General features: G+C 54.0%; 1 protein-coding gene across 3 annotated transcripts in view; it reads left to right on the top strand.

Annotated features, from left to right (window-relative positions):
- The first annotated feature begins 238 nt into the window (after positions 1-238).
- TMEM63C (transmembrane protein 63C) overlaps positions 239-24,792 on the top strand; it is a 33,674-nt gene continuing 9,120 nt past the window's right edge. Inside the window, exons 1-6 of one of the 3 annotated variants that reach the window (XM_086749582.1) lie at positions 239-410; positions 20,187-20,298; positions 20,577-20,797; positions 21,184-21,263; positions 22,070-22,157; positions 24,378-24,415. In XM_086749582.1, coding sequence (XP_086605708.1) covers positions 20,600-20,797; positions 21,184-21,263; positions 22,070-22,157; positions 24,378-24,415 — 404 coding nt within the window. In that variant the 5' untranslated portion in view covers positions 239-410; positions 20,187-20,298; positions 20,577-20,599. Of the gene's footprint in view, positions 411-551; positions 647-20,186; positions 20,299-20,477; positions 20,798-21,183; positions 21,264-22,069; positions 22,158-24,377; positions 24,416-24,792 lie in introns of those variants that run through there. The other 2 variants (XM_086749580.1, XM_086749583.1) reach the window with 2 other exon arrangements.

The following is a 24,792-nucleotide window of genomic DNA, read 5'->3' as shown; positions in this document are numbered from 1 at the left end:
TGTCTGGGGGCCGACCACCCCCCCTCTGCTGCCCTGGCTGACCCCCCGGAGGCCCGTTCCCCTCTCCCCCGCCCCCCGCCCCGCCACACGCCCGGGCTACCAGCCCGGGGAGCCCGAGCGCCGCAGCAGCCGCTGGGAGCGGGTGGGGTGCGGCGGGGCCAGCCTCAGACCCGAAAACAGCCTGAGACGCGCAGAGCCCGCACCCAGGCGCGCTGCCGCCAGCTCTCCGCCTGCTCCCCGCACCGACAGCCGGGACCGCCGCCCACGCCCGCTCCTCCCGGCAGGGTCGGCAGGGCGGCAGAGGTGGGGGGCTGCCCGGCCCAGGAGCCGGCTCACCCCGCGGGGCCCGGGGGCTCCGGCCGCTTTTCGGCCCGGCGAGCGGCAGCGCAGGCCCCGGCAGCGGAGCATCGGTGAGATGCGGGGTGGGGGGTTGGTACGCAGCCCCGGGACCGCGGCCTCTCCGCCGCAGCGGGGCGGGCGGGAGGGCGGAGCGGCGGCGGCCCCGGCCCCTTCCCCTTCCCCTTCCTCTGCCCTGCCGGGGCCGGGCAGCCCGCGGCCGGGCGGCGCGGGTGGGCCGCGGGGAGCGGAGGAGGGAGGCGGCGGGCGCTGCGCGGCGGCGGGGCCCAGAGCGGAGCGGGGCCGGCAGGTCAGTCCAGGGCGGGAGGCGCGGCCCGGGCTGCGGGGCTCAAGGGAGGGGTGGCTGGGGGGGCGGGGGTGCCTGGGGTGCAGGGCGGCACGGGGGTGATTGCCCGTGGGGTGATTGGGGTGGGAGGGAAGCCGCGCCGTGTTTGGGGCTAATCCCGGCTCCACCGTGCTCGGGGCTAATCTCGGGTGGGCCTGGCTTTGGCTCTGCGCCGAGGGATGCTCACGGTAATTTGTGCGACCCCCTGGACGAGCGTGCCAGCACACGGCAGCACCCGCTGCTCTGTGGGTCCAGGGGCCAGGGATGGGCTTGGTTTGCTGTTGTGGGCTATTTGGGGGTACTGAGCTCTGTTTCCTACCCTCATTCTGGGCCAGGTACCGAAGCAGCTTTAGGTACGGCTTGTCTGCACCCGCCTGATGGGTGTCTGGGGCCCAGCGAGGTGCCAGAGCTTTTTTGGGCAGGTGGAGTAAGTCAGCGGCAGCAGCAAGAAAGCGAACCCCAGCCCCTCAGTGTCCTTTCCCCGTGCCCGTGTGCTGGCCTGCGCCGCTGGCCTCTGATGCGAGATAAAATGTCATCCCGCCGCTGTGTCATGCCATGGCTTGTGCTCAGTCCCCAGGTCACCCTGGCCACAGCATCTTCCTTCTGGGAGCCACACCTGACGGTGTTGGAGATGCTTCATGCTGGCAGGGGAGAAGAGGAGGAATATCTCCCCATTTCTCTCTCCAGCTTTTGAGAGACTGATGACTCTGAAAGGGCTATCAGGTCAGGATGATCTAACGCTCTGTCCAAGCTGTTCTCTCCCCAGTTTATGACTTCATCCGGATTTGTCCACAGATCAAGGCCCTGCTTTCTCCCTCACTTGCTTGCCCATCCTCTCTAGCAGCAGCCTTGCTGTGCAGTGGGTTTGCCGTGCAGAAACCTCCTGAACAGAATGGGTGTTAACCAGGAGAAAGAGTGAGAGACCTTTGTCTGGCTGGGGATGTTATTTCTGCATAAACATCTTTTTTCCTCCTAACTGTTTCACCACCATGTCCAGCATTGATCTGCACTCCTGCCTTCTCCCCTTTCAGAGAGCTCAGGGGGGAGCGAGCAGAAAGCAAGGAGGTGAGGGGAGAGATGAGTGGGCGAAAGAGGTATGAGAAAGCACCTTGCCCCATGTTGGGGTTTTAAGATGCAGTGTGGCAGGTCAGGCTGCCGGTCTGAGCAGCAGAGTGACAGCAAAATGTGCCATTTGGGAAAAAGGTGCTGTTGAAGTGGTTTGCTATATTTGTTCAGAGGGGAGAGGGGAGAAAGGATGAAAAAAGCAGAAGGCAGAAAGACTGGTTCTGAGACCAGATATGTACCTTGGCCTCTCTGCCTTCCCTGCTGCCCTGCATAGTGGTGGTCAGGGCTGGGCAGCAGATGGAGAGGGAGGCAGAAGCAGCTCTTTCAGGAAGGATTTGTCTTAAGTAGCCTGGCAAACAGCCACTGGCAAACAAATAAGTAATAAATAAAAGCAGGGAGGCCACCAGGAGCCCTGCAGCCTCTGACTCCATAGCACATACTGGCTTTTAGGACTTCCCTGTGAGCTTTAACCTCTGCATTCTTCCCATAGCAGCATCCCGGCTCCTGTCTTCCTGCAACTCTCTCTGAATGCCTTTCAGCTCTTTTCTCTCTCTCTCTTTTTTTTTTTTTTTTTTTTTTTTTTTGCATAACACTTGAGTTGCTCTGTGGCTGCTCTCCTCTTCAAAGCTTTCCCTGGGATTAACTAATTCATCCCTGGTTTGGTGGCTGCTTACAGTGTAAAGTGTAGGGTGGTCCTGCAAACTGGGACAGAAAGAGCAGTGCTTGCTGGGGGTACGGGTGCAGGGTGCTCATTAAATACTGTCCTCCTTCCACGCAGAGACTTCTGGCCCGAGGGAAAGCAATTTCAGATTTCAAGATTTCATCACAGCTTCAGAGCCTACATCTGCAGAGTTGTAAAAAGAGGAGTGTCACTGCTTTAAAATGTTCCTCACAGGAAATACTGCTGTCTTAACAGACTGCAAGAGCTTTCCCAAAGCAGCAAGGAGAGGGAGAAATGTTTCTAACACCCACAAGTCAATTCAATTGATATTAAACTAATCAGTCACCTAAACTCTTAGGCAAACCTTAGTCTGCTGTGGAATTGCTGACTCCTCTGTGAGTCCTATAAAGACTAAAGCCTTCTACAATCGTCACTTCTGCGTTTGGTGAAACAGCTCTCCTTACCTACTTTAATTGCTGTAAATATGTTTCATGTACTTAGCCCTGAGTTTGAAGAAAACATTGCATTGCTGATGCATTGAGCTCAGAGCAAAAGTGGGTTTGCTTTGAGATTATTTCAGGAGAAGCAGCTCCAGTCCCAATTTCCTTCAGCTATGGCTTGATTACATTCAGTCCCTCACCAGCTATCAGATCCCTCAAGGATGAGAGGTCTTAGAGCTTTTGAGGATCCCACTTGGCATCTACCCACGCTTTAAGATACTAAACGTCTTTTAAAAGCTGGCTTGAAGTTATTGTTTCAAATATAGCTGGGACTGGTAATTAGGCTGTGATCACACCTTGTTATTAAGTGGGGACAATGGCAGCAGTTTGCTCATACCATTACGACAACAATGGGACAGCCTTGGCCAGGTAGCCCTGCACAGCCCAGGCCATGAGTGTTGGTGTTAATGGGTGAGGCTGGGCAGAGCAGGTCCCGCTGAACCTCTCTGCAGAGGCAGGGGGAGGTGGGTCAGAGGAGCCTGGCGGGGGGCACGAGCTCTCCTCTCACACCCCGCTGCCCCAGTCCCTGTATCACCTTCACCCCTCTGGCAGTTCAGCTGCCGCTTGATCTCACATCTCCTCACCGGGTTCACTTTTTGTGACTCATCTTGGTGGTTACCTAAGCCCCAGCACTGTCCGGCCTTGCCTGTCCTAACAGCCTGCTCTTAGTGGATGGCTGATTTGGCGTAAGAGCTGCAGCCATGCTAAGGGCTGCAGAGAAAACCTCTTTGGCTGAGAAATTGCCTTCCTAATTGAGATTACTGTAATCTTGCCCAGCCTCTGGGGAGCATGAACACCACGGTACAGAAGCATTTAAACACCGGGATCAGTTGTACAGTTCCCACCTGAGCCCCCATTAGAAGCTGTGGGTACCAAAGGACCAAGGAAGGGCTTCTGTGCTGTCATAGTTTGATCTCAAATAAAGATGTGTTTAAAATGGAGTACCAGAGCAGTCAGACTCAGTGCTCCTATTCAGTGGGAGCACGTGAAAGCTTTGGGTGACCCGATTTCCCTACCCCCAGCCCCAACATCTTGCGTCTTGTCATTTGCAGATGGTGGGTGAGCTGAGAGAAAGGCAGGATCTGAACGAGTGCAGCTCCACTGCACCCCCAACTGCTAAAAAGCCCATTGTGAGAGGTGGAAAAATATGTCATCATGTAATTTTGAGTTCCTCCTAACAGAGGAAGGGACTCTGGCCCTGCTCTGCTAGGGAACACTTTATTGTTAGCTGGGAGTTGGTGGTAGGAGGCAACTGGGGCAGGAGGTGATGGAGATTGAGACAATGAACTCCTTGATGTGCTGTGATGGATGGGGTAGGGAGACTGAAATTCAGGGAAGGTAGAGGTGGAGGAGTTATGGAAAACCTGGAGTTTGGAAGTACAGCAGCTGCCAGCTGTGGACTAAAGTGAGCCCGTGGTACCCCGAGACAAGGCCTGGGGACCCTGTGTTGGCCAAGCCAAGATGATGCTGCCAGAGTCGTCCCCTTGCTGCACTACCCGTGCAGCAAGATGACCCGTGCTGGGATGACACGCCAGGGATGTGGTGCAGGCTGAGGTGCTGAGACATCGCATGAGGGCTGGCAAGCTGAGGCTTGCCGTGAGGCTCATGGGCTTGGAAGCTTACTCATGAGGTGTGGAAGTGGCCACCATGAGCTACAGCAACCTGATCTAGTTGAAGATGTCCCTGCTCTTTGCGGGGGGGGGTTGGACTAGATGACTTTTAAAGGTCCCTTCAAACCATAACATTCTATGATTGTACAGGGCACCAGTGCAGCTAGGATCCTAGTTGGCACATGGGCCTTGGGACCCACCTGACTGGAGGATCTGGTTGCAACAGCAGGTTGGGATGAGCTTCTCAGTTCTCGGTGGCTCTGGCTTGGAGCAGAGTCTCCATCCTTGGAGATATTCAAAACCTGCCTGGACATGGCCCTGCGCAACCTCCTCCAGCTGACGCTAGATAATCTCCCCTCAGCCTCAACGCTTCTGTGATTATTTGTCCTATCTTCTGACACCATTTGGTCACCGTGCGATAGTGCCCAAGGCAGCATTAGAGAAATGACCAGAAGTTTGGAGGTTTGCCTGGCTCCCCTGAGCCTGCAAGCAGTGGTCTGGAGCTCCCTACACCAGTAAGAAACTCCTGGGGCTTGCAGGCTTCAGGCTGGGGACGTGCATCGTTCCTTGTGTTTCTGGGCTACTTTTCTCTGGGAGAGGTCACAGATGGCAGAACTACGTGGAAGGGAAATATAATGTCAAAAATGGCAGAAAAATGAATCCAACTTTGTAGACTTAAGAGTAAGTTTGTTCTGTGCCTTGTTTGGTCCTTGACCTACTGCTGGGTAGGATGGATGGATCAAAGTCATGATTTAAATTAGTGGTCAGAAAGCCATGACCTGAGGACCTAGTTTTAATCTTGCTGTGTTTGGACACTTCTGCTCTTTTCCTAAGGACGAGTTGATTCTCAGTGATGAGTATGTAGTGGTACTTAGGAGTGAGCAGGAAGCTGCACCATGCTTAAGTGAGTGGGTTTGCAGCATAACATATGGCTATTTAGATTCTTAATGCCTGTATTTCTTGCAGTAGAAAATGGTGAGTGACACATTTCTTCATTAGATATCACTTCATTATTTATTACCAATTTAGCCCAGCTGTATTTCAGTGGAAGCTGAAATCCAATTCCAAATGCAGAAATTAAGCATTTAAGAAATGGTTCTCATTAGTTAAATAGAACTGCTTAAAATGTATGGGTCCACAAAAGAAAAAAGAGTAAGTTTATGAAAGCATTATTTGTATACGTAATGAATTTAACAATACTGTATCACTGTATTATATTGTATTACTATAATACTATATTATAGGAACAGAATTTTATTATAGGAGATGTAAAATACAACCAGTAATATAACCTGATTATTTCTATCTTTTAAGAATTCAGAACTAGTAGAGATTATCCTCTCACACTTTGTCTTCACTGGACTCGGAAAGGGAAGCAGGCTCTCCCGTGTTAACCTGCAGTAATTTTCCAAACTTTAACTATACTAATCAATGTACTAAATTAATTGAAACATGTTTTTTCCTGTGCTTTCAAAACAGTTGCTACTGTCAGAGACGCTTTTGCAGCTGGTCAGACTTCAACTCCGGGTGCTCAGCCGGTGAGCAGTTCTGGCAGCAAGGACACACTGCGTGAATTTCTGCTGACTTACTTTTCACTGGTGAGAGTGATCTGAGGTCTTAGCATGTAGGTTGTTGTAACTTCCAGTTTTGAATTGACTGTCTTTTAATTTAAAAAGTTCTTAGTTTAGACAAAATCTGATTACTTTTAAGTCAGGTGTATGTTTCCAAAAGTCATATTTCTTTTATTTGTTCTGGTTCCAAGTCCTCTTTATTGCTTTTTCCTTTCATATTACACTGCTGCTAATCTTCTCATCAGGCAGTTTCATTGGATTTTCCCATTGGGAGGTTTTCATCAAGTTTAATTTTCTTTCATCTGAGTTTTTAATTTCTTGTGTTTTCTTCCATGAAATTTCATCAAATCCTTCCTTGTTCAGAAACAAAAAAAAAACTGAACAAAGCAAATACTGCTAATAAAAGCTGCAGTGGCTGGACTGCCTCCTGAGAATGGCACATTTTAAAGACTTTCAGGGGTGGATGTCTCTGCAAATACAGTCCTCTGATACAGTGCACACTGGGCTGGATAAACCTGGCTGTGCAGAACTCTAGTGATTGGACTTACAGAAACTATGGCCAAGCCCTAAGCCTTGTCTTGGGTATGTGCTTACACTGTCACAACTACAGCTTCACATGGATTCTGGGGTAATCATTAGGTTTCAGGAGGGGCTGGCTGCTTATTCAGACAGGAGTCAAACTTTGGGGGTTTCTTTCCATCCAAGGAGGTGAATTTCTGGCCCTCGTGAAAGATCTGTTGCAGTTGGTTTCAGCAGAGAGGGGATTTCTCTCTACATTTCTTTGGGCCTGGGATTTTTCATGGTGGTTTAACCATGCCAGGAATTATCCTGGGGGCAGAATAAGTTTCTATACATCCATAGTCTTTAAAGTCCCAGCTGGGAGTGGAGCCCAGCGTCTCTGTCTGCCTCCCCACCTCCCCATGGGAGCTGACTGTGCCAGCGCTGCATCCTCCTCATCCTCAGCCCCCGGGGCGGGAGAAGGGGTGCACAGAGCAGGCACATGATGGGACCTGCTGAGCTTCGGGTTGGGTCCCACTGTCGGTGCTGTGGGCTGGCTGCCTGCTCCCTAAATGTGCTGGAGAAAGCACTCCGTTCCCTGGAGCCCACCTTAGTCAGGTGGTGGGGAAGCTGGGGAGAGGGTTTGTGCCAGCAGGATGGTGTCTCGCTCCCTCATTGAACAGAGCTAATCCAGGTAGCTGGGTTTTGCGGCTGTGCCTGTGTGTGTGGCCAGCCTGGTGCTCTGCACAATGCCGGCGGCATCGCTGGAGCCCACTCTTGGGTTGGGGCTGGTCCTGCAGCTCATTTAGCACAGGAGCTCTCTGTGATGTGGCCATTAGCAGGAGCCTTCCCAGTGTGGCTCCTCACACTTGGCTTTTGGTCCCCGCGTGACATCCGTGTGCGCCGTGACAGAGCTGTACTGCCAGGAGGAAGCGTGGAAAGCAGCCAGGCAGAATTAGGAGACCTGTCTGTCCTGCAGGCTGTCCTATCCCCAGGGAAGAGGCAACAGTGCAGGATTCAGCATCACTTAAATATTGATCCCCACCACTCTGGAGGAGGATTTGGCTGCCTGCGTAGAGCTCTGCTCGCCCTCCCAGGGTTGCAGTCTGCATGGGGATGTCAGGATGAGCTGTAGCCTCCGCAGCATCTGCAGCTGCATAGCTTTTTGTCTCTAATAGGTGCAGGTGCGCCGCTGGCACTGGTGAAGCAGAGGAGTGTTTCATGGTGGGACATGCTCATTCTTTGCTGGAAGTGCTGGTTGCCCCAGGGAGCCAGGCTGGGAGGTGGTGGCTGTGCAGGAGGCAGAGATCTCATCCACTCTCACCTTGGGTTTTCTCAAACTGGCTGGAGGCTTTGTGTTTCCAGGTGGGGAGATGCTTCCTGGAGCAGGGATGGCAGCTGTGCAGCACAGCATGTGCCAAACTGCCCCTTACGTCAACCGCATAGCGGGTGAGGAAGTGCAGACCCTCGCTTGTTTAGTGAATGCCTTACTGGTACCACAGAGGCTGAGTACAGGATCGCAGGGCGCTCACCGCAGGGCCAGCCCAGCTATGCAAGAGCAGCGTTCTTGGTGACAGGTTTGGCGTGTGCTGGGTGGGGGTGCAGGCAGGGAGAAAGGTATAGCAAAAAGCAGCCAGAAGGCAGGAGCCGGGGCTGGGGCTGGGGCTGGGGCTGGGGCTGGGGCTGGGCCAGGACACCCAGCCACTGTGAAAACCCCTCCGTATCAATGCTGCATCCCTGAGCATCACTCCCAAAATGGATGCAGAGCCTGCCTGATACCTGCTAATCGTGGCAGGGCCTCAGATAGCTGCTGGGCTGTGGAGAAGCTTGCAGTGGCTGGTACTGGGGCACTGCTCCCTGCCTGGGCCCCTAGATCTCTTTGGCCAGCTGTATTCCTGGTGCCGACGCTGCTGAGCAGGGCACAGGGCTGCCAGCCCACTGCCAACCCAAAGCGCCCCAGAAGGACAAGGGGATGCAGGCTTGGGGAGGCTTCTTTTGCAGCCCTCTGCTTCAGCACCTCATGCTTCATTTCCTTTCCTTTTCTCTTCCACATGAGCAGTGATGCTGTGGAGGGCAGAGAGGCAGCTGCCTGGGGACCCCAGGCTGCAGGCAGGGCGGGCAGAGAAGGCGCGGGGGCTGCCAGCCTTTCCCTGAGCGCCAGCCTGGCTGTGCAACCCTGTGTGTGGGGAAGGCAGACTTGTGCAGAGAAACCAGGGACAATCTCTCTGCCTCACTGCCCCTAAAACTTGCCATCCTGATCTTTTTTCCGATTTTCCCCCTGATCCTAGATAGCCTTTTTCCAAGGCTGACTTGCCCACAGAGCATCTCTGATGCTGGCTGTTGGATGTGGCGTGTTTGAAAGGATGCAACCCCCCCCCAAACCTGCCAGGCTGGGCTGACAGCTCTTACGCAGTGTTGTGTCATTGCTCTTGTAGTGGGAAGAGCTTGCAGGTCATGCTGTGCCCACCCCACTGCCAAATCTGCCATCTGTCTCACCACGTCCTCTGAGCGCTGCTGCGCCTCCCGACCCACAGCTTCTCTCCTCCCGATGCCTTGTCCCTTTCCCAGCCTGGCTGCTGTACATGCCTACATGTGGCAATTCGCTCTCTGCCCAAAGGCAAATAAACCATTTACTGTGTTTTCCTCCGTCACATCCCTCACTCCTTACACCCCCTGTGCTGGCCATGGGCAGCTGCTGGCTGGTGGGCACGGCCGGAGCGGGGCAGGAAGGCAGCAGAGGCTGTGTGCTGCCTGCCTGTGCCCCGCTCACCCCTCTATGCTGGTCCACCTGCCTGCAGTAGGGGTGTGTCAGGGGGGATCTGGAACCCCTGTCCTTGCCGTGCATCTCGTCTCGCCTCTTGCTGGCTTGGGGTGTGCCGACATGCCCAGCTCATCAGCTCTGTGACTTCCCTCTCATCCCTGACACTCCAGGGCCATTTGACTCCCCAAGTCCTCTCCATGCAGGAAAGTGGGCTGGTGGGTGTGAGGGGCTGTCTACACTGCATGCGAGCACCCATCATGCTGGGAGGAGGCTGGAACACTCGGTGCTTTGCAGAGCCGCGTGTCTGCAGCTCCACGTGTGCCTGGAGAGCCACCTCCCTTCCCAGCTGCAGCAGCAGCAGCAGCAGCTTTCCTCTCATCTCCCCCAAAGTCTGTGTGGGCTACAGAGGCTGCTGGATGTGTGCCCTAGCAACTGGGGAAGACGGCCTGCATGCTCCCTCCCACTGCCCTGGTGAAAAGCAGCACTGGGCTGGCCCTGCGTGGGGGCAGGATGGGGTGGGAGGGCAGGCAGCTGGCCCACAGCCCAGGCAAAGGCTGTGCAATCTGGTGTTGGAACTCTGAGAGGGTTCAGTCTCTTCCCTCCTCCCATTCAAATTTGCTTGTACACCAGGGGGAACTGGCGGTTTGGTGGGTCCTGCAGCCTCCCTTACGGATGCAGCCCCAGGGGACAGAGGTGGCCAAGCCAGGCCTTGGGGAGCACATTCTCCCCTTGTCCTCCCTTTGCAGGCCCCTGTGCTCACGAGCAAAGGCTTCCCCTTCCCTTTGATGCACTATTGACTCCAGCCGGGATGCTGAGAGCTAATCCCTCCAGCACGGCTGGATGCGGCTAGCAGAGCCGCTGCCGGGGCCATCCTCGCTTGTGTAACCTGCTAGTGCCAGAGCTTTCGCTGAGCTGCCAGCTACCACGCTCCCAGGGTGGCGTGATTCATCCCGGTCAGCTGGTGTTACCCAAATCTGCTTGGAAGCTGGGCAGAGGTGGGAGGAAAGCCTTGTCGGGGCCAGGATTGGCGAGTGGCGTGCTCATGGGCTCCTGCTGCAACCCAAACCTCGCTCTCTGCTCCTGGCACCGAGCGCAGGCGGTGCAAAGTGTTCTAGCTCTGCGAATGCTCTAAAATAATATTTTATGTGTGTGTGCATGCGTGTATATATAGTGTTATAACCCACTGCTCTCAGGAAGAAGCTTTTGTGCTTGCAGAGAGTGGCGCAGGGCAGGGCAGGAGTGTTTTCTTTGCTGCTACAGCAGAATCAGCTGCAGGGGATGCTGTGTCTGCTTGATGCTGAAGAGGAGTGAATGGGGGAGGCTGGCAGGAGCCAGGCACCAAGGCCTCCCCCAGAGCAGGGTGGAGGGAGGTGCGCAGGTGGCCCAAGGAGAAGGGGCTCAGCAAGACAAACATGATGCTGCCCAGCTTATACTGGCCCCTGGGAGGCCAGTGAGGAAGCTTGGTGGCAGGGTGCCCCCAGATCCCTATCAGGCAGCAGTGGGCTGGAGTGGAGCAGAGCTGGGCCCAGTGGCATGCGTGCCAGACCCCTGCTAGCCCACCACACGCCTACACTTGCTCCCCATCACACAGCAGGCTTGTGGCTGGGCATCAGCTGCAAGGAGGGCTAGCTGGAGCTCAGCAGCGGAGAGCAACTGCGCAGGGGACTTGAAATGCACCCACTTTCTCCACCAGCTTGTCAGTGAGGTCCCTGCCATCCCAAAGCACGCCATGCCATCTTGGCCTGGCAGGACACCGGGGTGCAAGGCCCCGGAGTCGTGTGGTCCAAGCGGTGCAGTATTGGGCTTCCTGGTCTGTGTTCCTCTCATGGACAGCCCGAGTCCTCTCCTTGCCAGTCGTCTTGCCTCTGCACTGGGGTGAAGTTCCCTTTGCTCACTGGTGATGGCTGTACCTGTGCTGGCTGCTCCAGTGGCTGGCAGCCTCTCTGCAGCAGGTGGCTTTATAAAAGGCAGCAGATAAACCTCCCACTCTGCACCTCCCACAGCTCCCCACTCCCCAAAGAGCGGAAGGGACTCAGGGAAGAAAGAGCTGCCTTTTCCTTTGTCTGCATCCTGCCTTTTCCCCATCTCCAGGGACCACAGTGCTCCTGGTGCCTTGTGGCACTGTGAAAGATGCCCGTGGCCCACAGTGACAGCGTCGGGCTGGCCCCCGACCGCAGCACGGCTGTTCCTGGTTTCCGTATAGGTTTCCACGAGGGAGTGCTTTTCCCAGCAGAGGTGGCGCTTTCCTTGACAGAGGCCTTAAAATTCTCCTGTGTTTGAGCATGATTACCTGGATGGAGGAAGAAGCAATCTGCCTGTAAATGCCCAGTGTCCCACTGTTGGTTGCAGCCTTGCTAAGAGGTGCCTTCTTCAGCCTTCGAAGAGAAATGGGAGCTGCTGCTGCCAGGACGGCTGTGCGTGGGCAGAGCATGCCGTGGCCCTGGAGCTGGCAGGTGATAGGCAAGCTGGGGTACCCCTTTGCGGGGAAGCTCAAGCCCTTCCCTAGGGCCAGCTGCTGCCATGGCTCTCAGTCACACAGGCAGCGGGGGCTGGGAGTTGTGCTTATCTGTGCGTGTCATCGTTAATTAATTGCAAGCACAGGGATTGCTTTGGGGACTATGAGCAGCATCCCAGCTCGAAGCAGGGACCTGGTGGTACTAGGGGTTCTCTTTCCTGTTTTCCAGAAAGGACGTGCGTGTCCACATGTGTATGTTAACTGAGAGCCCCGGGGTGACTCCCTGCCCCTTTCCCACTTGTGAGCAACCTGCGTCTCAGTCCCCTCCAGTCAGCCCCAACTTTTTCGTAGAATCATGGAATAGTTTGGGTTGGAAGGGACCTTGAAAGGTCAGCTAGTCCAAGTCCTCTGCAGTGAGCAGGGACATCTCCAACCAGATCAGGTTGCTCAGAGCCCCGTCCAACCTGGCCTTGAATGTTTCCAGGGATGGGGCATCCACCACCTCTCTGGGCAACCTGTTCCAGTGTTCCACCACCCTCACTGTAAAAAATTTCTTCCTTTATCTAATCTAAATCTACCCTCTTCTAGTTTAAAACCATTATCCCTTGTCCTATCACTAGAGGCCCTGTTAAAGTCTGTCCTTACCTTTCTTTCGGCCCCCTTTCCTGAATCTCTGCTCCCAGCTACAGCCTACTAGCAGCCCAGTGGCTCCTTGCTCCACATTTGGGCTGGGCCTACCCCGAGTCATCCTTTGTGCTGAAGAGCATTGATTTAAGCGTTGTCAGAGGACAAGGGTGCACAATGCAGAATGAGCGATGGGCCCCTTTTGCAGCCCAATTAGCTCGTGTTTGCTCGGTGCTTTGTGCACACGAAGTGCGGTGTGAGGGGCTAAGCACGCTGTGTGTGCATAGCAGGATATTGACATATAAAATAAACACGCGTTAGAGCCAGCCTGCAGCAGCAGCTTAGTCAAATGTGATGAAGAAGGCTGGTAGTGGAACGAATAAACTCCACTTTGCTTCTTGTTTCTAAAGCACCATGCGCTGGCTCCAGCAGCCACTGGCTCGCACATGTGTGGAGCAGGTGCTGGGGAAGAGCTGCTCTGTGTGCAGCATCTCCCATGTGCCGGCGCAAGCAAACGTCTCCGGCTGTAGATCTCACCGTAAGCACCATTTGCTCTCAGTTGCCTGAGGTTTGGCTTTATTCTCGCACCGAGAAGCAATGCCTTGATTCAGCGCTGCCCTGCCCAGTCTGCAGCATCCCTCGGGAAAAAGGGGCTTGTGCCGGTGGCTGCTGTACTGCAGAGGGAGACCACAAACAGTACCCTCCAAAGAGCCTCACTGGAGGCTGGGAGCTGGAATGCCTTCTCGTCCAAAAACCTCATACATGGAGCTTGGTCTGTCCCAGTGCCAAAACGCAGCCACCTCCAGGTCTGCACGGTGGTGCTGGGGAAGAAGGGGAGGGCAGGGAGCTGGGGGCGATGCGGCAGCCACTGCGTGGGGATGTGGCAGGGGATGGTTTTGCTTTCAAATGCTGTGTTGGTTTAAGGTGAGTCTCCGTTTTTTTCCCTTGGGGCAGTGTGACCCTGTGCAGGGTTTCCCAAAGGTAGAGGCAACCCGCCACCCCTGAGAGCAGAAGAACTTGCTTGGCTCCCCAAAACGGGGTCACGGTCTCTCACTTCTGGTGGGTCAAGTAGTTCGGAGGTTGGTGTTAGTGAGGCAGTTTGGAAGCAGTGGGTGAGGAGAGGGGAGCAGAGAGGACATGCATTTTCTGTCCCAGGAACAGACACCTGTTCCCTCATCCTGCTGCCCTTGTGGTCCCTTGCTGTGAGTTCCTGTGCATCCACACCATCACTTTCTGGAGGAAGCTCCCAGATGGTCAGAGGGGGCACATGAAGAATTTGGGGATGGGAGTAGGGGTGCCAGAGGGGAGTTCACTGCGGAGTTTGCATCCCCCAGACCCGGACAGGCTCGTGGGCCAGCTGATCCCCCTGCCATCCTACTTTGGCTAGCAGTGAGCCTGGTGGGTGTTTGTGCCCCTCGGGAAAGCAGTGCAAGAGCTTACAGACAGGGAAGGTGATGTTTATTTACCCCATCTTTAAGCAGGTTTGTTTTACCCAGCCATGCCCTCACACTCATGTTCTCATTGATCCTCCTTGCTCCCACACTCATACTATCCTCACAAGCTCCCTGGTGCGCGTACCCAGAGTCACTTGTGGGTGATATGGGGACAAGGGACACGGCTGTCAAGTCCTCCTGAGCTCTCTGGGCAATCACATTTCGACTGGCAATGAGAAAACTCATCTTTGAGCAGATGTTTTATAACCTTTAGGAATCATCAGTTGCTGCAGGGTGCTCCTTTGCCTCCAAATCCTACTGGCCTCCACAGCCCACTAGCCAGGTTGTGGCTCGTGGTGTGGTTCTCCTTGTTTGGAAGATGTGTCTTGTTTCCGACCGGCTAATGGCATGGGCTGGTGTATGTCCTATGTGAGGCAGCTGCCATCCTACTGGTGATGAGACAGGGTCTTCTGCTGGTGGGTTGTCTGTGCCATGGCCATCGCAGGGTGTGGGCACAGCATTCACACCAGTGTCAGTTTTGTGCTACCAATCTCTCTGCATCCAGCGCCTTGGCTCCCCGTTGGGACCTGGCTCCACTCTCCATGGGTCTGTGGGTCGCAGCCCTGGGAAGGCAGGCACTGTCACAGCAGGGTTGGTCTCCTATGCAGGTGCCTGCCCTGAAGATGCTGAAGGTGGTGCAGAAAGCCCTGCCCAGGGATGCTGTTGCCCCATGCCCACTCGCCCCACAGGTCATCAGCAGCCTGACCCTCTCTTTGTTTTTTGGACCTGAAAGTCATGACTCAAAGAGGGAAGGGCGAAGGGAGAGCCAGGGAGGAACACCTTGGACCCCCGTGGGGTTTTGTAGGGCTGTGTCTATGGTCCCATTGCCTCTGTGCTCATCCCCCTCAGGGATGGATGTGGCTTGTGGCGTGCCTGTTCTCCCGTGCACCAAGCTACAGGGACAGAGAGGTCACCATGCCCTTTAGTGCCAAAACTACCTCTGCTGGGGTGTGCGCTGAGCTCAGCACAGTGTGTTGATGAGCCTTTTCCCAGCCCGAGGTCATTAGTTGTGCTGAGTCAGTGGCAGTGGCTCTGGTTTCCTGGCCTCCTCATCACTGCAGTCCTGCAAGGTCGGTCACTGCAGTCCCACAAGATGGGACACTGGAGGTTTGCCTCCCTGCCTGGTCGTGGGCACACCGGGACCTCCCGTTACAGTGGTCCTCACTTTCCCCTCCTGCAGCCTGGCCACATCTCCTTGTAAAGGAAGAAGCATGCAGAGGTGATCAGGTAGTGGGGTTGTTTGCTTTCTAGGGCATGGACTGGCTCCTCAGCTGGGCTTTTCTGCTGGCTTTGCGTGGGCATGGGCAGCTCCATCAGCAGCCCTGTGCCCCAGCCAGCTGAAATGAGTAGTGCCTTCCCCGCTGGAGCGGGATGCCGAATCTGGGTGAGCACAGGCATGCCAAGAAGCCTGGCTTAGTCATCTGAGCACTCCCAACACTTTGTTTTGGTGTTTTGCTACTCCAGCTGTCCGTGAATCCCCTAGCAAATGAGTTAGTTGGCAGGGTTCTTCAAGGGAAACAAATTTTGAAAAATTGCATTCGCATAAAAGAAATGCCTTGTTTTTAATTGGAAATTTGATTCTCTGGATTAGTGCCCACCCAACCAGAGAGGAGAAGCATATGCTGGTGTATCAACAAAACAAATAGGACACTGAATATTCAAGGCAAACCTTACACACTGGAAATGCTTCATAGAAATCATCCAGAAAATAACTTTCAATGGCAAATCTCATACATTCACTGTCCATCCACAGCCACTGCAAAGAGGGGAAAGGAGAATTGCCTTTCTCTGGTACTCTGCACGTTTTCTGAGCTTATTTTACCATCTTTCCTCTAAGTAAGACCTAGATTGGGTAGACTATAAATTGTGATTTCTGCCTCTATGGTACTGCTTCATCTTCCCAGCTGCAACCCTGCCCACTGCTGTGTTTCTTGGCTTGCTCGTCGCTGTCACTCCTCCAGCACAGCGGCTGCTCCAGGGATGCCTGTCTGCGACTGGCATCTGGAGGCACTGCCTCATACACAGCTAACGGGAAGCTCTCCCAACACCTCCCAGGCACCCTCCCAGCTCTGTTGCTCAACAATATTTCTTCCTCTGGCCATTAAAGATTGGGAAAAACACAATGACAGTGATATAGCTGGGAATAAGAACTGCTCTGTCAGCACTGTGGGGTTTGTTTGGACCTTTAGGATCCGATCACAAAGTGCTGTCACTGAAGTATTGCAAAACGGTGAATTATCTCAGACGTCTGGTGTGAAAATTTAGCTTAGGTGTTTTAACAGTGACTTTAATTCTGACCTGCAGTGCCTGTGTGATCTCTCGCTCTGTACACCACTACTCTCTAAGGTATCTGCTGCAGTTGGAGGGAGGTTCAAACTGAGTTCAAACTGTTCCTGGTGTACATGAGCAGAAATCTCTCCTGTTTCTGCTGCATGTGCTGTTCCTAGAACATTTACATGATTTACTTTTAGCTGGTTGTTCTCAATGGTTATTTTAATGGTAACGCTGCAGCTATATAATTTACATAAGCTTTTCTAAGAGCAGCATCATAAAAGGTGAGATTAGCTGGAACAAACGGTGTAGAAAAGTACTGGTTTGGGTATTTGGAGGTGGGTTTCCATGAGTGTCTGGGGCTGAAGGGACCAGGGAAGAGGCAGGAGAATGAGCTTGGGATCGGCTTCAGAGGAGCTGTGATATGCCACGAGGGTGGTGTTACAGACGTGACTGCTCCATTGGGCAATGGAGTTGGAGGTGCCTAAGAGAGAAGGGACAGAGCTGGGCTGGTGGCTTCAGGTGTCTTCTGTCCCTGAAATTTCTCTGTGCAGTAAGACTTTGGCATTGAAGCAGCGATGCTGGGTGGAGAGACAGGAACCAGTTGGGCTGGGTGAGTGAAGGCTTGCATTTGGGAGGCTTGTGGGCAGGAGAGCTTGGAGCAGAAGGTACTAGCACCATCTCCAGGAGGAACCCACTGCTTTTGGCCTCCAGGAACAAAATATCTGCTACTCGAGGAAGAGGGCAGCAACAAGGACTTGATAGGGAAAGACAACCTGTACCGATCCCTGTGAAAATCCCTCTCACTCCGTCATCCTCCAGCAGGATGTTCCTCCTACGAGCGTGAAGAGGGTGCCTAGAAACAAGCTGCAGGATCTTACTGCTGGGTAGCGGAGTGGTGGTGGCAGAGAAGGGATTTGGAGGTTGCTAAGAGTCGCCTTGTTTATTTGCAGAAGGTCCAACAGCTCCCTTGGTCGGAGACACACTCTCCTTGTTAACAAAAAGGCAATGAATTATTTAGCAGCTGAAAATGCCAGATGGCGATGGCTCTGCTGCTTACAGGAAGAGGGGAGCGAGGGAGACATGCACATGGAGAGAACAGATTGAGAGCATCTCTGTAGGAAAGGGTTGACCTTGGCTAGAGGTCCCGGTGGCCCAGGTGGTTTCACAGCTGCCTGATGGCAAGCAGGAGGCAGGTGGGCCAGATCAAACAGCTGCTGCTTGCCAGAGTGGCCCGCTCATTTCCCACAGGTCTCCCCTTGTTAAAGTTCCCTCTTCAGGTGTTGTTACTGCCATGCTGGGCCTTGGAGTACGGGACTCCCAACCCCAGCTGGGAGGCAGGCCACGACTGAGGACCCTACAGGGAGGCTTTGCCGGCCTATCCCTCACTTCACACCTGGCTGCAGGGATGGAACTTCAGCCCCAAGTCCACTGGGATGCCCTTTGGAGCAGTATCAACATATCTCAGGTGACCTGGCAGTTCTTTTGGGAGCCACACACTGGTCAGCTGACCCAGTTTGAGCTATGATGTCTCCAGATACCATGGACTGGCCAGATGAATACATATATGGCTAGGGACCTCCAGAGAGAACTGAACATGCTGTAAGCAGCATGGGCAGATCTGTAGCAGACACTAAAGCCTGTGCCCCAGGTGACACTGCCATGGGTCTGCACATCCTGGGGATTTTGATGCATGTAGTTAAGTGGCTTCTGACATCCCTCCGAGGTGTCTGTGTAGGTAGCCAGATGCCAGCCTAACCCTGGACTGTAGTGAGCCTCAGGGTCTGCTGGGCTCATAGGCTTGGTTCAAGTGTCCCAGCCACTCTTTTGCTTCCAGTGGAGATTTTCCTTTGGGCTGGAATTTATGCTTCAGAAATGCAGAAAATAGCAGGTCACAATTTCTCAGCATTTAATTTGGGAACTGCAGGCACCAAGAGTAGTTCTTAAGTTCTTCAACCCTCTTGAGAGCTTGGGTTGAGAATCCCTTGGGAATCCCTAGTGTCCACCGGATTACATTTGTCAGGCTGTGAGAGCTTTTTTTTTTTTTTTTAGTTAACTCTGTGTTTGAAAACCTCCCTCTTCCTCAATCCTTCCTTTTTTCTGCATGAGGAGGTCAAAGACAGCCAGTGTTTCAGACAGGTAAGCTGTGTCAGCTCCTGCCCCAGCACTCCCATGCTACCCGCTCTGCTCAGCCACAAACTGGAAGTGTCTGGGCTCCTCAGGAGCTTTAGGACAGGACTAATGTCCTCAGACAGGAAGCTGCACAGTCTAAGAGAGAGAGGCTGAGGCTACAGCAGTGCACATAAAACCACGTGCTGCTGTAGTCTCCCATCTGTCACACTGACACAGCAGAAGTAAATGTTTCCCAACAAAAGCAAATCCGTGTAGAGCTCAAGAAGATCCCCTTTCTAAGCCAAGGCATTTTGTGCATGTTCTCACTCTCCTCCCCAAGGACCTCTCAATTAGGTTTCCTTTGGTGTTGAAGAAGAGTTGATCCTGTTTAGTCTTGATGGGAAAAACTGCCATAAACACTGTGCATCTCCAGGTCCCTGGAGGTGCTGGCTGTCTTTGTTTGCATCCTCCTCCATTGCTTAGCTGGACCGTGGCTCCGGCTCCTCTTCTTCCATCCTGTCCATGTGGGCTGTGAGCATCCTGCAGCAGGGATCAGCTGTTGCTGGGTGACTGCAGGGGCTGCAGCAGTGTCCTGGTTGTGCCTGGAATATAGATAAAAAGGAGGGAGAGGAAGGAATGCCCAGCGGCTTGAATACGAAGCTCAGAGGAGTACGTCTTAATAAGCATGCTGAGGTTTCATGTGGCCTTTGCACTGGCCACAATGTACCGTGCTTAGCATGTGTGCAGGGCAAGGCACTCACATAATCCCTTATAAACCTCAGGCAGGCCAGAAGATGTTGTTGTCAGGAGCACAAGTCCCCGAGAATAGGGATGTAGAGTAACTGCTGTTGGAAGGACCCCTTTGGAGGTCATCTGATAAAAGCCCTTTCTCGGGACCAGGCCAACTTAAAAATCATATTTGGTTGCTCAAGACCTCCAAAGATAATGCATCTTTGTCTATCCCCCGACACACCAGTGACCCCAGTCTTCCCCTAAGCAGGGTCTTCAGCCCTCTGGGTTATCTACCTAAAAAGTACTAGATATCCTAACTCGGCGCCTTTTTGGAAGAGACATTAGGGACCCAACCAGGGTGCCTATTTGAAAACTCCCCAACAACCTTGTAATTGACCATCGTGAGAGCACCCTGAAGACCCTCTGCTGTCCCAGAGTGGCTCTCACCCTGGCAATGTGGTTAGTCTCACCACAGTCATAGCTCTGAAGGCCACACAGCTTTCCAGGCACCAGGAGCAGCTGGCTAAAGGTGCTGTTGGGGCCTCCAAGGTACGGAGATATGGCGGGCACACGAGGAGAAGAGACTCTGGTGCTGTTGTGCCCATTCTGTGTTTGTTAGCTTTTGCTGTGCTGGTTCACTCTCCTTCTATCCTCCTTCTGGTGAGCGCAGCGGCCATCCAGCGCTGTCTTGGCATACAGGTCTGTGACATCCCCCTGAGTAACAGCTGTGCTGGCTGCTGTAGAGTGTTTGTTCCCAGGGGGTCAGGCACTGCAGGTTGGGAGAGGATCCTCTCCTACCTAATGCATGGTGGTAGGAAACAAGCCACGGTCTTGGTCATTAATGGCCTTTAAGTTTTTCCTACCAGCATGGACTGTAGCCTGCGGCATGAGCTCCTGGGAAAGTCAGAGGGAGGCCTGGCATTAAGGGGTTTGAGAAGCTGTTTCTTCTGAAGACATCATGATATCTTGGAAGGAGCAATTCTGCTCTGGTGGAGAGGTCCTGTTACTCCTGAGTCACACAGATTGTGATGCTGGAGGAGAAAGGAAGACTTACGGATGTTCCACAGGCAGTAGACATCTGGCTGTGGGGAGCAAAGCAAGCACAACCCCAGCAGCCCAGTTGTTAACATTGCCGTTGCTCTTATTCTCAGAAACTCAATCAAATGCTTCAGCTCTTCGTTCCTGTCCACTGACCGCACCAGGGTGGCCATGACTCAACCCAGCTTTCAGGACTGAGGGGCAAAGGTGAGAGACCTGTCTCAGGTATGATGGAGACAACCAAGTAGCATGGGGTTTAATGGGGTGGGGAAAGGGTATGAGGTAGCTGGGAGATTTCTTCAGCAACACCCCCTGCCCTGTCTCCCACAACCCCTCCCTGGGAGAGACTGGGACTGGGCAAGCTCCAAGGTCACCAGCCAGTCCTCTCCCTTCCCTGCACTTAGTGAGCTCCTCAAACCTTGCTGAAGGACCTGGAAGAACCACAGCCCATGTTTGCCCACAGCAAAGGCTTCTCCATCCGCACCCCTGCCCCTGTGTTGCAGGGTGAGGCCCCACGACATCACCGATGGAGAGCGTGTACTCAGTGGAGCCAGCACCTGACGGTGCCGGCCCCTCCTCACTGGATGTGCTCAGCTTCCTGGACACCCTGGTGAACAGCACGGAGGACCAATGCTTCAGCGCCCGCTCCCGCAGCACTGTCCTGGAAGGGCTGCCGTTTGGCGGTGTGCCCACTGTGCTCGCCATCAACTTCATCCTCTGGCTGGTGAGCGGGCCAGGAGGGTGCTGTGTCCACAGGCACCATGGACCCCGGCTGGGGTGTCAGATACTGGCTGTGAGCACGAGTGTCTGCGTTACGGGTGTGCTGACAGCCACATGTGTGTGCAGTGTGCATGCTGGTGTGCCCAGCTGTTTGGGGGAACGGGTGTGAGCGCAGGAGACCAAGAGCTTTGCCCACATCATGGTGGGCAGCAGGTGGCACTTGGGCAGCAGTGGTGAGATCACAGAGCAAGAGCAGTTTGGCTTGAGGCAGGAGTTTTGCATGAGCTTGGGCTCATGAATGTAAAAAGGAAAAGGAGGGATGTGGGGGGACCCCGTGGGGTGAGGCCCTACAGCAAAACCCTTCACCTCTCCTCTTCCCTCTTCTTCCAGCTTCTTCTCCTGGTCTTCTCCTGCCTTCGGAAAGCGGCTTGGGACTACGGGCGCCTGGCACTGCTGATGGACAATGATAGGTGAGCAGGACACGAGGCCACCACAGGTGATGGCTCCAGCCTCTCCAAGAGGGCTGGCAGGAGGGCCAGCACTGCGGGGTGGCCCACAGAGCTCAGCAGGTGTTTCTGTCCCTCCTTCCCACAAGGAATGCCCTTGCCCATGGAGGCACGGGCACTGTCTGCTGCAGGGAGAGGGAAAGCTCAAGCCAGCTTTGATTCCCTCTTGTGGGCACCATCTGGTGACGGTGCTTTTAGTGTTAGGGCACCATCCTGGGAAGGACAGAGGCCTGTGCACACAGGAGGGGTCTCTGCAAGGCTGGGCAGCCTGCGGGAGGAAATATTAAAGCCCCTCTCCTGCCTTTTCTCCTCTCCAGCTCCTCTTGGGCTTAGGCTCTGGAGCTGTCTGGCAATGGACAGGCAATGTTTCCCTTCACTGGGGAGATCAAAAGGGCAATCAAGACTTAAAATTCAAGCACTGATTACGTTCCTTTTACTGTAATGCCATTTGAGGGCTGAAACCACTGGAATATAAAAATGCAGTTCAGCAGGCTCTCGTCCTGAAGCTAAGGCAAATTCTCTGCCAGCTACTCTGCCGTGAGCCAGGGCCACAGAGAACCCAGAGGGACTCATCGGTGCAGAGGCAGCGACTCCAGCCCCTTCCCCAAGCCCAGTGGTGGTCACTGGTCCAGCGCCAGTGCAGGATGCAGGGAGGGGGGAGGCATTTCCTAGGCTGGTCTCCTAGGAGAAGCTTCTCCAAGGGTGCTCATCCTTTCCTGTCTACTGCTTCTCTCCTTCCTCACCCCTCCGCTCCTCCCCTCACTGCAAAGTTTGACGTCGCTTTTCTATGGAGAGCAGAGCGAGAAGGAGAAGTCTCCGTCGGAGAGCAGCCCCCTGGATGTCGACAACAAGGACGTGGTGAGTGCTGGTGGCCGTGGCTGCAGGAGCCCAGGCTGGGCTTGTCCTGGCCCAGCCCGCCCTGCTTTTTATGGCAAATCCAGGTCAGAAGTTAAATGAGAGAAATTGAATCCTCCAGTGTGGGGTTTCCTGCGTAACACCCTTTAGCAGCGGGATGTTCCTGGGAAAGCTGGAGGGTTTCTTTGTCCTGGCTTGATCTGAGGCATCTACCTTGAACGGCAGCTTGGAGGGGATGCTCCCGCCAGGGTGAGCATCTCCCGGCTGCATGGCTGTCCCTGCCAGCTGTGGGGACCTAGTCAGATGCATGGCCAGAGCCTTGCTCTCTGTGCCTGCTGGGACCTTTCTGGCCTCACAGGGCAGAGTCCCGTGGATCACACCTCCGCCTCTGCTGGCATGGTGGGCTCTGGGGGCTTTAAAGCCATCTCTTGTTTCTCTCTACCACACCAGGCACAAACGCAGGTTTGGCTGGAAACGAGCATGGACCGACACATTTTTCTGTCTGTTTCTTTCTCTTTTCTGGCAACAAAAGCTCAAAAATCAGTCACTGGTGTGACTATGAATAAATGACAGAACTTCTTAAAAAAACTAGGCAGGAAAAGTAAAGAAGAAAAATCCTTGCAGGTGACAGGAGGCCTTTTTAAAGGCTCAGTGCTGGATGCTCTGGGCAAATGTATATTGCTCATCAAAAAATAAGTGAGAAAGACCACAGGGAACGCCAGCACGGCTGAAGAGCAGATTAAGGGGGATTATTGGATGTAAGAAGACATCCTTTTAAAAGTCAAGCTGTTCCCAAATGAGGAAAATCTAAACTCTGCCAGGTTAGATGTAAAATACACTAAGTGGGGTGAGGGGAAGAGGAGTTTGAGGAGAAATTTGTAGAGAGCATAAAAGCAAGTACTAGATTTTTCCTCACACATTAGGAACAGGAAACCTGCCAGAGGATTTGTAGCGCTGATAGGTGGTGAAGATAGAAAATGCTTACTGGAGAAGGCGAGAATGTAGCATGAGAGCTAAATAAAGTTGCATTGCCTGTATCCAGTGAGGAGGGGCTCAACCAAATTCCTGCCCAGGAGTCCTTCTCTGCCAGGAAGTACCAGAGCATCCCTCCAACAGCAGGATTGGAGGATGAGGTTGCAGTAAAAGCAGCCTGACAAATTCCTGTTGCCATCGCAAATTCCCAGGAGCAGGCATGGGACTTCTCACACACCCCAAGACGAATAGCCAAGCTACTGACTGCAGCGTGCAACCTCTGTCCTGCACGTGGGCCTCCTAGGGAGCTGGGAATTGGCTGGTAAATGCTGGTTTTTTTTCAGGAGGGTGTCTGGAAAAGCCAAGAAATTACAGCCCAGGGAGCCTGTGGTCTGCACAGACAACCTCCCAGACATGGTGCTCCAAAGCAGAGCCCCAGAGCAGGGCACAGGAGGAGTGTCAGCTTGGCTCTGTTGAGGAGGTGTCCGGCCCCTGCAGAGCTGCCAGGCACATGGAGATGCCTACACCTCCAAAGCCTCTTGCTGCCATCGATCAGATGAGCCTGAGCTGTGGGGTAGGAGGGAAGGTCCTGGTTAGGGTAAAGTTGGGAAATGGAGAAGAGGAAGAAGCTGCCAGTAAGGGAATCCCGCAGGGGGCTGCATGGGGTCCCTCCCATCCCAGGTCAGCATAAACCCTCCAGAAAGGAGGCAAAGAGGAGGGGCCCAATGGCCAAGTGTTATTTGGTAAAGTCATGACAGGGAAGACTGCAGAGGGACCTTGCACTTGCATGAACTCCAGCGTTGGTAAAATGTAACATAATGCATAGGGGAGAAAAAATAATATTGCGTATGCTGTGACAGGGAATGAGCTATTACACAAGATCTTGGCATTGTTGTATATTGCTCTATGGCAGTGCCGGCTCAGTGCTCGGTAGTGGTCAATAAAGAACATTGCGTATTAGGAACTGTAGGGGACGGCACAGAGGAGGCAGCTGCTGGAAGCTGGGAGCCTGTGTTACAGAGATGCCCTGTGTTTCCAGCTCCTGCCCAGGGCAGCTGCCTTTGGCCACGGCTGCAGACAAGTTGCTGGGCTGAGCATCGCTGAGCTGCCCTGGGCGCTGCCTCCGTTTGCTCAGCCCCCCGGCCCCGAGCACCGCATCATCTCCACATACATCCCCAGTGCGTGCAGTGTCCCAGCTACCTCTCTGGGGAGGTGGTCACCATGGCTCATTTTGACTCTCTTCCCTTTCAGGGATTCTGCTCTTGGCTCATTTCTATCTACCAGATGAAGTAAGTATGTGTCCTTAGCATCGCAGCTGTGTCCCACTGCTGTGCACCCCTGGGGAGCTGGTGCCCATAGGTGGTCACACATCACCCAGAGCTGCTGGGACCAGCAGCTGAGGAGAGCCCTCCTAAAACATCCCCCTGGGAGAGAGAGCAGAGGGCTCGCCTCTGTGTTTCCTCTGGGCCCCTGGCTCCTGTCCCAAAGGAACAGGCTTCAACCTCTTGTGGTAGGAGCAGGTCCTGAGGGCTACTTGCATCCCCCAGTCCCTCTGTACCCAAATCCCACATGCCACAGGCAGGATGCTATGAGTTGGCTTGGATTGTGTGAGGCCAGTGAGGCCAGTGTCCCTGGGGTGGGCGGTGGTGGGGAAGCATCACCAGCA

The sequence above is a fragment of the Chlamydotis macqueenii genome, chromosome 5, assembly GCF_036417535.1.
Source record: "Chlamydotis macqueenii isolate bChlMac1 chromosome 5, bChlMac1.mat, whole genome shotgun sequence".
Taxonomy (NCBI): Eukaryota; Metazoa; Chordata; class Aves; order Otidiformes; family Otididae; genus Chlamydotis; species Chlamydotis macqueenii.
The sequence above is the reverse complement of the archived record's forward strand: the minus strand, read 5'-3'. Positions and strand labels throughout refer to the sequence as shown.